The 15729-nt window shown below is 41.4% G+C and overlaps 1 protein-coding gene across 1 annotated transcript in view; it reads left to right on the forward strand.

The window, feature by feature from the left end:
- Positions 1-8912, forward strand: part of prkcbb (protein kinase C, beta b) — a 103241-nt gene extending 94329 nt beyond the window's left edge. The window contains exon 17 of the mRNA XM_005943606.3: positions 5649-8912. Within this exon, the coding sequence (XP_005943668.1) occupies positions 5649-5804 (156 nt within the window). The 3' untranslated portion in view covers positions 5805-8912. The remainder of the gene's footprint in view (positions 1-5648) is intronic.
- Positions 8913-15729: the final 6817 nt, after the last annotated feature.

The raw sequence follows: 15729 nt of genomic DNA on the forward strand, positions 1-15729 counted from the left end.
GGACAAAGCTGGACTGAAGGACAGCACAGAGGCACTAATCATGGCAGCAAAGGAACAAGCTCTGAGCACAAAAGCCATAGAGGCTGGGGTCTATCACACCAGGCAAGACCCCAGGTGCAGGCTGTGTAAAGATGCCCCAGAGACAATCCAGCACATAACAGCAGGGTGCAAGATGCTAGCAGGCAAGGCATACATGGAACGCCACAACCAAGTGGCCGGCATAGTGTACAGGAACATCGGTGCCGAGTATAACCAGGAAGTCCCGAGGTCAAAATGGGAAACGTCCCCAAAGGTGGTGGAGAATGACCGAGCTAAGAGAAGAGCTCGAGAGGATGTGGAGGGTGAAGGTAACGGTGGTCCCCGTGGTAATCGGAGCACTAGGTGCGGTGACTCCCAAGCTAGGCGAGTGGCTCCAGCAGATCCCGGGAACAACATCGGAGATCTCTGTCCAGAAGAGCGCAGTCCTGGGAACAGCTAAGATACTGCGCAGGACCCTCAAGCTCCCAGGCCTCTGGTAGAGGACCCGAGCTTGAAGGATAAACCGCCCGCAGGGGCGTGCTGGGTGTTTTTCCTATCTCTTATTTGTCTCTCTCTCTCTCTCTCTCGTATTTTATATATATATATATATATATATATATATATATATATATATATATATATAGTATATATATATATATATATACTCTAAATGTAGTAACTTCAGTTCTCTATAAATGCAAAAATAGCTGGGTGGGTGGGTTTCAAATTCCATTTGATTTTAAATGCAAGCAGTGAAGAGAAACTAATATGGGAGAAGTCTCTATGATAGAGAAGATACATTAACAAGGTAATATATATTGGGCCGAGTTAAGAGCCCTGTGGAACTCCATGTCTAACCTTTCTGTGAAAGACTCCTCTTTCACATGAGCAAACTGAAATCTCTTGCAGATATATGTCTCAAACTAGCACATCATGTTAGCTTCATCACAGTGATATGCTCCAGTCTATGATCACTGATGTAAATTGCAGCAGGAGGAGGGGTTTAATAACAAAGAGGTAGCTGGATATGTTCAACTCTGGACCATTTTATCCAGTGGACTAAAATACATTTTTATTTGTACTTGAATATAATAAAACTTAAAAACAAGTGGTACCTGTAGATCAAATATGATCAGGATGATCACATACAGTGGAAGTTTTGGTACTACTATAGATTAAATATTTGTTGAAATTAGCTCGTATGTTTTAGAGATATGACCTCATTTAATTTGAGATTAGCAGCTTTCCCATTAACATGAGTGCACATAAAGTGCTCTAGGTACACTGTTCTAGATGTCCTTTGCAAAAACTTTCAATTCATTGTTTTAAGCTGTTTGCTATAACTCTGAATACACCTTTTAGGACTGTAACAGTGCTTAACCTCACAGTAGTATGTATTGAGTGTGGAATGAGGGTTAGATAAAACTTAATCTCGCCATCGGATATTCTACTTGGAGAGCAAAACACACGTGCTCTGTATGGGTTTTGTACCCACCAGGAGTGCAGGCCTCTCCTGAGAGGAGACACTCCAGTGGGTATAAAAGCCAGGAACGTGAGGTGGACCTCAGCCAACTGTGGCAGGTGTGTCCCTGTAGCTAGAGGGAGCTTATCTTAGGCCATGAGAAAGCTGGAAGATAAAGGTATGTAACACTTATTTGTAGTTTCCCCTGTGTTAAAGGCCCTCCTGTCCCTCTCTGTACTCCTTCTTCATTCTTCCTCCACCATCTTGTATCAACTTTCACCCTTTATAAATATTGGTTCCACTCTTATTTAATTCAATTCTATTTATATATCACCAAATCACAACAACAGTCTCTCCAGAGCCTACAATAATCAGATGACCGCCTTATGAGCAAGAACTTGGTAACAGCGGGAAAGAAAAACTCCTTTTTAACAGGAAGGAACCTATGGCAGAACAAGCTCAGGAAGGGCCAGCCATCTGCTGTGACTATTTGGTTTAGAGGGGAGGACACAAGGCTAAAGACATGCTATAGAATAGTCAGAGATTAATAATAATTAATGTTTAAATGCAGAGTCTTGCATAAACACATATAGAGTGAAGACAGATGAGTGCAGACGAAACACTCAGTGCATCATGGGAAGCGTCCAGCAGCCTAGGCCTAAGGGAGGATTCAGGGTCACCTGATCCAGCCCTAACTATAAGCTTTATCAAAAAGAAAAGTTTTAAGTCTAGTCTTAAAAGTAGAGAGGGTGTCGGTCTCCCAAATCCAAACTGGGAGCTGGTTCCACAGAAGAAGGGTCTGAAAACTGAAGACTGATTTTTAAATAGCCTAGAAAGCCAGCAGTCCTCTCCGCCTAACCCTGTCTCTTTTTCTCTTCCTTTTCACGTTGCCACTGTGTCTTCATTTATTTGTGTTTTTCAGACTTACATGCTGATAGATCCTCACACTGTTGACTTTATGGCTGTATTTGATAAATCGCTTGCTGTCTTTTTAATCAAAATATTTATGATTGTGGATTTTTCTGTGGATTGCCTCTTATAAGCTCTTCCCCGCTACCGCTGCTTTCCTGGTGATGTGAATATTTATGTAACTGCTTGATTTTATTTTTTCTTCTCTCCTTCTTTGCTCTTCACTTCATCCCACTGTGACTCTATGGCTTTTTAATATTACGTCTTAAACACTGACTATATTCTGGTCATTTTTTTGCCAACTCCAGGTGCATTTAAAAGTACATTCAGCGACCACATCACAAAGGAGTCATCAGATTTCAGTCTACAGGATTGAGATCTGATGACTGTAGAGGCCATTTGAGTTCACTGAACTCAAATGAAATACAGAAACCTGCTTGAGGTTAACCAGCTTGAGCTGGAAGCAGCCATCAAAAGATGGGTACACTGTGGCCATAAAGGGATGGACATGTCAGTAACAATACTCAGGTAGACTGGAAGGGTGCTCACACTAAATTCTGACCCATGATGTAGCTGAAATCAAGAGTTATCAGACCTGGCAACGATTTTCAGTCTTGTATTGTCCAATTTTGGTGAGCTTGTGCCAATTATAGCCTCAATGCCCTGTTCTTAGCTGATGAAAGTGGCACTGGATGTGGTCTTCTGCCGCTGTACCACATCTGCTTCAAGGTTGGATGTGTTGTGTGTTCAGAGATGCTGTTCTGCATACTTTGGTTGTAACAAGTGGCTATTTGAAGTAGCGTCATCCTCCTTTCAGCTCAAAGCGGTCAGGTTTGATTACATATGTGTTAAAGAGCACTTGAACAAACATATTTAATGAAATGGCCAGTGAATATATATTTTCCATATTATTATATAGCATATTATTTGTGAATTAGCTCATCAAAGTTTGCGTTTTAAGTATGTGATAACGTCGAAGAACGGTGCCTGATGAAGGCATGCAAAGTTTTCACACTTATGTAAATGATCTGGCGACGTGAGACCCAGGGAGTGACAGTAAGTAGGACTCATAATTAGAAAAAGTTAAAAGCTGATAAAGAGCAGGTGAAACACAATGTGATATCTGCGTTATAGAAATCAGCCTAAGGTGTCTTTGCTTTTGATTAAAGATGGAAATGGCCACACTGGAGATCATTTTAAAGTTTGTGCTGTTCTGGTTCCGTCTTTACTTCTATTTCTTTGGGGAACATACTTGCCAGCGGTGAAGCTTGATGTTGCCTTTCATAAATCTATACATAAAAAATGAGCCAGGTTGTGTGTTAGTGAGCCTCTGCCTCAGAGAAAGCCCCTCCTGCTTTACTACGAGTTCCTCCACCCAGGATCCCTCACCTCCTGCAGAAAGTCACAGTTGGTGTACTCGACCCCCTCAAGTTTGTCTCTTTCCTCTCTTTGCTTAGCACCTCTCAGCACTCACTCCTCTCTGCAGCTCTCCTTTACTGTATGCAGTTTCCCAGCATATCCATAAATACACTGAAAATGGCTTGATCTCCTAATATCCTATTTCCTTATGAACAGCCTGACTCACGTTTGTTCTAACTGATTATTTTCCACATGTTTAAGTCCAGACTCAACTTTTCTTTCTACTTGCACTTGTGTGTTTACTAGCAAAATGTTATTACATGAAGATTGGAAAAGCCCTAAAGGAAGGGAAGTGGGGGTGCTGTGCTTCATCCAAAAACTTTCTGTGCAATGCAAATGGACTGAATACACCAATGTTCTGTTTTGTTCAGTGCTGAAAAAAGAGAGATGTTTCTTATTTTCAAGGCTTAGCAAGTCCAACCAGCTACAACGCCTTTTCTTAGATGAAGGTCAAGAAGGTCTTCTGTATTCTTGTGGGGCAACATTCACATTCTTCTTAACATTTAATAATAAAGTTTAAATACTTTAGATAGTGAAACTTAACTGGAAAGATTAGATGTTCAGGTGAGTTTTTCCTAACATACCATGTGACTGCACACAGGATTTTGTGCCGCAGCAGGTGGTTTCATTTCAGGGATCACTAGCATCAACATTTCCACTGTGAGAGGCAGACAGCAAATTTTTTAGGGTATCCACTTTGATCTACAAATGTAAAGAAAATACCAGAGTTTTGTGGGTTTTGAATGAACAGTCTCTGGTTATCAGTTCAAGCACATTTGATGCTGTTTCTTGTGTTCTGTGTTGTTTCTCATTTGTAAGCCAAAAAAGGAAAAAAAGCAAGTACAGGTTTTGGAAATAAAAAAATTTAAATAAGAATTGATACAATTCACCTGTGTGCAGTAAAGATAAACTTTCTGCAAACAGCAAAGTAACCTGACTCATTCTACAGGCTCATGCTAGTGGCATAACCAAAATTACTGCTTCTGTGTGCACTGAACTTGCCTTTGAAATAATTGCTTTGAAGACTTTGAGGACCAGGTTTGTGTCCATTCAAAGTCAGTTGCCATCTTCAAAGCACCTTGACAATAAAAGTGCAAAAAGACAGATCCTCTGCTTTCCGTTGGCGATTGAATTGGGTCAAGCTGACAATTACCTGCAAAAGTTCGTCATGATATCGCAATCAGCTGTGATAAAGTCTTCATTCTCAGCTGACTGCAGGTTTCCCAACCCTATAAACAGCACATTTGCATACATATGCTTACTCTTGGCCATTGATTGGTGCTCGTAACAATTTGCATAGCTGTATGAGAGTGACTGCAGTCAGTTTGAGTTAGCCCACGCGTGCGAGCTGTCCAATCACCTTGCAATTGAAAGTAACTATGCAGAGGTTGGCAGTGTTGTACACTATGTACCATCTTATAATCAGTCTCCAACACCAAAGCTTTCACCGGGGAAACACCGATTTTTTCCTAGTTGCAAGGAGGCCGATGTCCTATTTTTACTGTATTGTGGCTGAGCAATAAGCATAGAGACTTGAAACAGAGGAAGACAGACAGACATGAGAGTGAACAGGATTAATTTGACCTCGGGTACGAAAGGGAAGCGCTTCCTAATCATTTGTTCGTTGCACCATCACAGTACAGAAACTGAACAATATTGCAGTTTCTTTAGTTCAAAAGAGCTTGTGCTTTAAGTTGATTGTCCGCTATAGGGTGTTTAACAGCAGTGGATTCTCTTTTCCATCCCAATCCATCCCACTCTCCTCCAACAATATTTTTTCTGTCGTTCCTCCCTCTCATCACATCCTCTCCCCTTCATAATCTCTGAACCCCACCTGCAGAGGAACCGTCGGGACACCTGCAACTTTGACAAGGAGTTCACCAAGATGGCTGTGGACTTGACGCCAACAGACAAGCTCGTCATCATGAACCTGGACCAGGACGATTTCCTCGGCTTTTCCTACATCAACCCGGAATACGTGGCCCCCGCTAATTAACACCGATGGACCGATAGAGGAGGTTTCAAAGCAGTAAATGTGTATGTTCAGTAAATGTCTGTAGTTCTTTTAGGCCATACTGGGGTATCTCCAAGATTGCAGCCCAAAACAGGAATCACAGCACCAAACACTGGATACCAAAGACGTTGAAGTATTGAATCAAAAATGTCCGAGGTGTCAACATCTGCTTTTTGTGCAGGGCAGGAACAAGAGAAAATATCAACCGCATTAATCCAACCAGTTTTATTCAGTGTAGAGAAGCACAAGCTTACCGCTTCACTCGTGTCAGCTCACTCTTTCTTTATTCAACGATAGAATTCCTGATGTGTTTATGGCATTGTATCTGCAACAAGCCTTTCACCGCTCTTAGTATTCTTAAAGTGAAGTATTGCGTTATGTTCCCTTGTGTTATCCCACAAGTTTCACAGCATCATTGTGACATCTACAAAGCACCATCGCGCAAATCCAGGCTCATATTTTCCTGGCATTGCTAAATTGGCCGCCATCGATGAGCGCTGATAGTTCCAGGTTTAACTCTGGATCCCTGTCATGCACAGTAAAATGGGACCAAGACCTACGAAGCACACTGGAATGTAGATTTGGTGTTTATGAATGTTTTTACAACATAACTGGCGTGTCACGGTGTTAGCAATGTAAAGTTTTATATATATTCTAATGTTGTTACTCTTGTGTCTTTGTAAAAATTGTATAGGAGTAAAACTTTCTAACTTCTTGAACTGTATGCACATCTGCATTTCGTAATATCAACCGTATCCTCTGCATTCATCCTGACACACACCGCGAGCAGTACCGCCAACCACTTCCACTGGGCCATTGTTCCCATCCCACTCTCATGAGGCTTAGCGTCTCACACTGAGCGAGCTTCACAGCCTTTTTAGGGTTTTTTTTTTTTACCCCCTCTTTTTCTTTTTCCTCTATTTCCTCCTTTTCACCCTCCATCCGCCCCTCTGATGCCTCTCTTATTATTATCAGAATTGTTTTGGCTCTAGCCCGTACGTCTGCCAGGGCTTCAGTGGGAGCCTGGTGCGATGAGTCGTCGCAGGAGTTGGCAATGCAGCAGTCACCAGTGGGGCATCCACACGTGCGCAGACGGTGAACGCTGAGCTGCTTTGACAGCCTCCAAGGGAGTCATTTCACAAACAGCAATAATAAAAAAGCAATGCTGCTTTTTCATTTATTTTTTTTATTTTAATTTAAACCACCTGCCTGTAATTTATTTGTGTATGTGTGCATTTCTTGACAGTCATCCATATATTAGAATATATGTACGTGAGTGTGTGTGTGTGTGTGTGTGTGTGTGACAGACAGAATTACATGTATGTATTTTGGGTCACACACACACACAAGCACCCATACCTGTGTACACCCACTTAGCCATACAGTCAGATCCTCGACTGAGGGTTGGAATTACTAGGTGAAGCGTAACAAGGCGGACAATGACTAAGAAATGTTTGCACCTGGAGGCACACAAGACATATACTGTAGGTCCGTTGCACAGGCCTAGATTCCCATCCTCCTCCTTCTCCTGCTGCTTTAATCAGCACAAACAGCATCTTCATGAAAGGACGCACGCCTGTAGTGTCTTCAATAACGTGCACACAGCATCTTCGAGCTTTGGTGAAACTTTACTCTGCCGTCCTTATGTTTTGCTTCTTTGCTGTATAATGTAAAATTTAAAAAAAAACAACAACTGCCCTTTGTGTGTCAGCCATATATTTCTCTGGTCAAGGGTGTAAATATCTCCTAATATTAATCACGCCCAGTCTCAGCATCTGCTGTTGACAACCCCACACCCCAAAGCGCTCGATAGCACTCAGCCAGCTGTCTTGTGAATTTGTATGGCCGAGTTAATGAGTGAGCACGGCACACTACATGCGTGTGACTCAGATATCTTAAGCGCTGCTCAGTTTTAATATAGGTCTGTCTTTAAATCTGATAAGAAATGTTCTCTTCAGCTTCAGCGTCGTTTGACTAAACAGCGCCAACATGAAAAAATGACCGTAACACACGCACAAGCTGGTTTAAGAAGCTAGCAGATATGTTTCACATTTTAAAAAAAAATTACAGGACTATGAGGAAGTATACTATGCATGCATGTGACGATCTCTCTTTTTCATATCTTGTTCCATATGATATGGACTTATTCTATATTAAGTGTTGGACTGGTGTGTGTGGGTATGTGTGTGATAGTTTCTTTATTAGACAGTAAAAGGGTTTTTATGTCGCTTAATTTATGATATGTCTCATGTCATTGCTGCACATTTACTGAATATTATTGAAAGACTGTGTTTTGCTTTTATTTGTACAGATATAAATATTTTTGAAGTACATAGGGGTAAGAGTCTTCCATTTCCATAGTTGTATTTATACTCAGAAATCAATGTGTTTAGGGGTAAAAATGATGTATGTAAGTTGCAATAGAAAACATGGAGCGAAAACTAGATATAAATATACATCTGTGCTGACTGAAATCCAGCAAGATCTAGATGTTTAGTGCTCTGCCACTCGTATGTGGACTGTATTGGCCTGAAAGTGTCCTTCCCTCCTGTCTCTCCTCCCGACCTTTCCTTTGATCACGCCTTTCCATCTGTCATTTTATTTTCTGCTCTGACCTTTCTCTCCCCTTCTTCCTCTCTTCCTCTCCCACTCAGCTTCCTCGTTGTCTTTCTCTTTCTTCGTTCCTTTCCTCTTGACCTTTATCCCTTCCTGCAGCTTTTTCCCTTGCTTCTTCCCTCGTCTTCTCGAGGCATTTCAGTTTCATTTGCCTCTCATTATCCCTGATTGGTCCCGTTCTCTTCCCCTTTACCCTTCTCTCTTACGGTTTGTAGCCTTTCAAAGGCTACATGACACTAAACATAACAACCGAGGAGCTGCTGCTAAGGTTTAATTAACATTTGATGGCTGCATTTTGACCTTACTTCTGCTTTGATTTAGGCTGGGCTTACATTCTAAACAACAAGTGATTTAACAATAACCTGAAGATAATTTTCAGTGTTTAAATGCAGAAAACTGCAAGAAAAGAGTAAGGATGTGTTTTATGAGATAAGATAGTTCACTGATTTAATAATAATAACAACAATAATAATAATAATAATAATAATAATAATGTTTTGTGATGTTTGCGGTTGTAAAGTAATAAATTATGTTGCAAAATCACATGTTGGCTTGTTTCCTTGTTTTTGGTCTGTTTTGTTTTGAATGTCTTTCTTTTTTCTAGATCATCTGTTATATTCTCACTGTGAAAATATGATAAAAAAAAAAAAGTAAGTGGAGCAGTTATAGCATCACAAGCTGTTGCATACAGGTCAAATCACTGGTTAAACTTTGCCATCAATATATCAACAGTTCATAGGCTGTTGTGTTAATGATGAAATTTGATTTCAAAATCTTTTATTTTTTAAGAACTGATAACAACCATTAATTAATCTGAAACGATGCAAAATGCCACAGGAGTTTAGAAAACCTTTTTATTACCGTAGTAAATCTGTAAGAATGTGCAGAAATTAACGAGGTATCTCTTCATAATATTTTGTACAGCAAATGCAAAATGTGTCTTTATCATTATGCATACTTTTTAATGGCTTTCAGCAAACGGGTATAGACAAACACCTCTGAAGGCACCACGTATATGTGCTCATAATGTCAATATTAATATAACAGTGATTAATATTTTATTTGAAGGAAAACTGATGAACAAATATGAAGATAAAGGGTAAAAAAAAAAAAGCCCAGAAGAAGAACAAGTAGGACATGGATTTAAAATTACATATGAGGATAAACTGAATACTGGACCTTTCTAAATGTCTGTGCAACATATACTGTTGTATATATAGAATCAGTGATAGACTTTTGACCTTATCTCCGTGTAGTTTCCCTCTCAAGTACAACAAAAGGCAAAAAAACAGGAACTTAAATATCCAAATTTTAGTTTGACCTGTGCAGCTCCACAGATTAGCCACAGGACAGAAGTTGCAACTACAGTATGTTCAATAGTTCATGGTCAAGTTTATTTATATAGCACATTTCCAAACAGTCCAAATGTTTTAAAAATAATGTAGATTTCTATTTGAAATTCATGCTCTTAATATATACTGTTATTGTCACGGTTCTGGGTCATTTTGACCCAGCATTTTCAGTTACTTGTATTTTGCTGTTTATTCTGTATTATGGTTTACTTTCTGATTCTTTAGTTGTCCTGTTTTGAATATTATAATCCTCAGTTTCAGTGTTATTCTGGTTAAGAGTTTTGTTCTTAGGTTTAGTTCAGTGTCTGTCATGTTTCTGGTTTTACTTTGAAGGTCCGTGTCTCGTGTTAGTGTGTGCAGTGTTACTCTCCCCTGCGTTGTCATTATGTTTCATTCGAGTCAGCTGTGTCTCCACGTCTCCTGATCACCCCATGTGTGTATCTAAGTCCTCAGCCTCCGTGTGTTTAACGTTGCGTTGTCTGTGTTACCCACCCCATTTTTGGTCATAGTTTATTGCCACAGTGTGTTGTCATAGTTCAGGTCTTAGTAGTCAGTTTTTCATGGTTGCTCTTAGTTTCCTTAGTTTTCATATTCAGTTCCTGCTACCAGCCAAATAAAGGCTCGTTTTTGGTTCTCAGGTTCCATCTCCTCGCCTCTGTCTGCTCCTGGGTCCTCAACACAAACCCACACATGGTCTGCCTCCGCAGCCCGTGACAGTTATTCTCTATGTGCCACTGTCTAGATGTACTATGATATACTTTGAGGGTCTTTAGAGTAATTTTAGGCTACTTTTGCACAATGGTGCTGAGTTTGCATGTCTGAATCCGGACTGGGGATTCATGCTTTGCATGGGAGTTTGCATGTTGGCCACATGTCTGTATGGGTCCCCTCGGAGTACTCAAGCTTCCTCCTTCAGTCAAAAGATGTGCGTGGGGTTGTGAATGGTTGTCTGTCTCTATGCATTAATCCTGCAACAGACTGGCCACCTGTGTACCCTCCATGCTGGCTAGTGACAGCTGGGCTAGGCTCCGCCTTCCGGATGATGCTGAACTGGATAATAAGAAGAAGGTTAATGGATGGATGGTTAATAGGGTGAAGGATTCAGGTTAGAAATTTTATTTGTATTCAATTGCAAGTCATTTGTTCTTTGATCTCTGGGCCCCTATACAGAAGAGGCTCCCATTTAACAAGTGAATACTTTATGCATAATCATGATTGTGACTGCATTTTGTGAATAAACTGAAAGTGAAATAAGCATTTGTTCTATATGAGAGCACACAGAGAGAACTGCAAAAGTAAATTATGTCATGCCAAACATGAACCTTCCCTGAAGACATGTTTTAAAAAATCATTAAAATCACTGTATGCTAAATGCATATAGGCATACATATGCAAACACACTGGCAGCATGAACTACGACAGAAACTGGAGCGACCATAAATAAGTGTAAAGTGCAGCAGAGGCTTTCACACTTTCAAACAAGGGAACATAAAATTAGACTCAATAACTGTTTATTTGTTTGTTTGTTTGTTCCCCTTAGGCTTGCAATGGTGAGAGAGCGGGGTGTTGATTGGAGCCTGCCCCAAGGCAGTGACAGAGGAAGCACTGATTTTGGTATATGCATTTTAACTCTGTGCCTTTCAGAGCATGCTGAAGCGAGGAAGCTACATGCTATTGCTGAATGAAAAAGAAAAAAAGATGATGGGGGAGTTTTGAGGTAAAAACGACGCTCTCTGCAGCAGACTGACGAGAGATGAAAAAGGAAAACTGACAAAAGCAAAAGATTCTCTTATTTTTTCATTCAGTGGCTCTTTAAAACGCTCAAGAGGGTAGCATGACAGAGGAGCTTATTGGATTTATTTCACCCTATCTCCTTTCTTGCCCTCTCTTCTACCATCTCTCACTCTCTCTCTCTCTCATACAGCCGCACAGACGTTTTCATTAGGCAACCATATTAGGCACACCTTCACACCATCAGACATGTTTCTTCCCAGCTAAAGTGTCCCTCTGTTTCTCTGTTTCTCTATTTCATTCACACCACACCTCATTCTTACTCAATCAATGTCAAAGTCTGTTATGTTTTTACCTAATCTGACACACACACACACACAGTCATGTTCCCATATCTTTATGAGACATTCACTGACCTGTTTTCCTGTTTGCTCATAACTTTAAACCAAGTCTTTAAAGCCTCAGTCACACTTATAGGAAAAATAAGACAGCTAGGAAAAACCAGTGGTTGCTTTTAAGTATTTTGGTGTTGGGAGACTGACATTAAGTAGTTCCTGGTTGCCCAGATGTTCATCATGAAAGACCATCAACCTCTGGGCAACTACTTTCAATTACAAGACAATTACACATTGAGAAGCAACACGTCTAGGAAAAAGTTGCCATCCGACTTGGACTGATTTCATTCAGACAGAAGAATTTAAAATAATTGCAAATACTTTACAAATGCAGACAGACCAACTCATTGCAATCAACTGGAGTCAGCCTGCGAGCGGTCCCAAATTAATGGATAACACCTCTGCTTAATTCACTTCCACTGATTTTTTTTTTTTTTTTAAGTAATTTGCACCCTGCATGGGGTAATGTAGAGACGAACGACGTGATGGGGACCCCTCCAGAGCTCCAAGGCCACTAGCATCAAGATCCTGACTCCACTGCAATAAATATTTAAACAAGTAGACGGCAACAGGTTTGCAAATTTCGCTGCTCTATCACAGTTACAATTATTAGCACGAACAGATTGCATGTAATTGCCAGCTTGACCCAAATTGGTAGCAGACTGCTTTCATCTTATTGCTGCTGTATCACCATCTCGACACATCTTGAAGACACCAGGTGACAGCGAGTGGAGACTGCAAACGATTGCCGTAATTTTGGTGATGCCATGGTCTCTAGCCACTGTCTTCGCCAGTGTGACTGTAGCATAAACTAAACTCTTCAAGCTAACATCCATGTCCCTGCACCATGAATTACATAAAGGAAACATTAGAACTCATTAGAAACACTTTTCATGTGACAATGAAAAAAAGTGTTTGTCATGCACATTACAATCACCCAGAAATGAATGATTACTTCACATTTGAAGACCTACAACGTACAGAAGACTGAACTCTGGCCGTGCCAGAGGCAACACACACATCTGAAAAACTCTGATTTCTCTCCAACGCACTCACTTTTATACATCATTAAATATACGAGCACAGTCACACAAAAATGCAACATCACCACTAGCTGCCCCACACTCCCCATCTGTAAATCTATCCAGCTCACCCTCCTTACGGCACGTTTCTCTTCCTCCAAACAGCTTATCTTTTGCTCTCTAATTTCTCTGTGGTTTTCAGTTTCCTCTAACTTCTTCCTCCTCCTCCTAATCTCTGAACACTGGCCAGAGGTGTGAGAAGGTTCCAGCTCACCAAGCAGAAGCCCTGCAGTCTTCCTCCTCCTCCCCGCTTCAAGAACCTCCCCATCTCTCTATCCTCATCCTTCTGTTGCATTGCCAATAACTGAGGAGAGGAGAGAAAAAGAGAGCAGAAACCGCTCTCCCAATGACAGAGAAAGGGCAAACATAGGACATTTTGGTGATTGCTAACGTCATGTCCCAAATGCCTTTCTCCACAAGGGCCTCCTCGAGTCCTGTCTCTCTCTGCTGCCTACCAACACCATCACTGTAATCACACTTTGGTTAGAAGTTAATAGTTTGTCGTTATAAAAAGTTCCTGTCAGTAGTCTGCACTTTATGCCATATCTAAGAGAGCAAAAGGGTTTTAAGAGAGGAAATTAAGCCACAAAGTGATGCTGATCTTACAACAATCTGCATTACTCATGGTAAGAAATCTGACTGCAGTTTTTTAGTGTTTCTGCCGACATCCTGAAAGAAACCTAAGATTTACTGTTGTCGATATTTATAAAACACGTGCCTGCTGTGATAAATATATCACAACTGCAGTGTTTAATTCTTAGTAGTAGTACCTCTCTATATAAAATATACTTACCTTACCTATACCTCATGACCACAGAGTAGGAAACCTGAAAGTATATTTTATATACATGTTGCCAATGCTGCATTCTGTCAGTAACCTTTTTAAATAAAATATATACCCAAGAGAGTGGCTCAGGGGTGCAGTGGTTAACCTTGTCACAAGAAGGTCCTGGGCATGTTCGTGATTGTCTGTCTCTGTGTGGAGCTGGTAGATCCACAGGCAACCTCTCCTGGGTGTACCCTGCCCCTCGCCCTATGACAGCTAACCCCTGTTGAACTCCATAAGCAGAAGAAAATGAACGAATGGGTATCTAAAAGTCAACTCTCTGCAATGGGAGGGGGGGGGGGGTCTCAAAGTTTGGGCTCATGTGAACAAGAAAAATGCAAACATCCGAAAAATTGTAGGTAGCGTTCGTAACCTGCCCAGAGAATCTTGTGCTGCCTTGAGTTTACCGTTTTTAACCATCAGTGAGGCAGTGTTTGTTGACACCAGCTCCATGTGTTAATGTTAGGAAGGGTTAGCCATGTATGATGGATAGAAAGAAGATCTGAAACTGAAGAGAAATGCTCCCTCAGTCTTTCTCTGTGCTGCTTTATAGAATGACACAAACTGTTGGTGTTTCATCTTTTCTTGACACGCTTGCAGGCTGCACAAAATGTTCCCTCGCTGTGCCACTGGTCGGACTTTGGCTCTATAACTTTCATGCTCTACTCAAAAAACAAGAACATTTCATCTACTGAAAAATGCTGCTTGTATTCTGTAAACTGATTGCATCAACATGTCACCATTCAACCATTTCTTTTTCTATATCCTTTCTTCATCTTCTTCCACCTGTCCTTTCCTCACTTGTTGCCTCCTCCATTGCCTTTTGCCCACCCTTCATTCTTTTTCTTCCTTATCTCTCCACTTCTCTTCTCAGCCACCATCCAAACTCACTTCGACATCTCCTTTCCCGCCCTCCTTCCTCTCTTCGGCTTCCCTGCTTTCCGTCTCTCACCAGAGGTGAAACGCTGTACTTCTCTTCCTAAAGTCATTTCTATGTTAATGAGTCTTCTTGTGAGATAACGCAGCCGAGCAAGGGCCTCGGACACACACACACACACACACACACACACAGATACACAGAGGAAGAGCAAGTGAGAAGAATGATAGGACCTGTCACTGCACTCTCTGGTGATCAGTTCATGGATTTATTTATCTGTAATCCTTCTCCCCCCACTCTCTGTGCTCACTTTTCTGTCTCTCTGTTTTTGATTGTTTTAATTCCTCAGCCTTTAATAGAGTCAGAGAATCAGTCAGTGAGCTGTGGCACCTAAACACTTAAGTGGATGGATGGATGGATGGATGGATGGATGGGCTCCAGAAAAGAAGCCACGTTTCCATTCCTTGGGTTTAGGCAGGCTACAGCAAGCTTTAAACCCCCCTCTGATTTCCATATGTACACATGTTACTCAGGTATACACCTATGATACTTGCACCCACGGTCACGCGCACTCCGGTGTGTTAAGTGAAGTATGAAGATTCCGCCTCGTGTGGAATCCTCGCTGAAGTGGAGTCATTAAAAACGGTCCGTGGCTCTTTAAGTGGCGTCTGTGCTTCTCTCCCGAGCGCGATTCTCCATGCATCGCTTGCCAATCTCTCTCCCTCTCTCTCTTTTCTAACTAATCAGTGCGGCGCAGGAGCTACTGGCGCCGCGGCTAGCGGAGGAGAGAGGAGAAAACAGAAAAACAGAGAGGGGAGGAGGAGGAGGGGGATGACGCTGCGTTTCAAATGAGCACCAAGGACAGCGCCGCACTCAGCACCAGGGACAGCAAGCCACAAAACTACACGCAACCCTGCCTTTGAACACATGCAGTTCGTTTTATTGTGCTATCACAACTTATTCCCTTTTATTCTTCGTGTGTGTGTGTGTGTGTGTGTGTGTGTGTGTGTGTGTGTGTGTGTGTGTGT

This window comes from Haplochromis burtoni, unplaced genomic scaffold (genome assembly GCF_018398535.1).
Source record: "Haplochromis burtoni strain Fernald_Lab_line unplaced genomic scaffold, NCSU_Asbu1 Contig_379, whole genome shotgun sequence".
Taxonomy (NCBI): Eukaryota; Metazoa; Chordata; class Actinopteri; order Cichliformes; family Cichlidae; genus Haplochromis; species Haplochromis burtoni.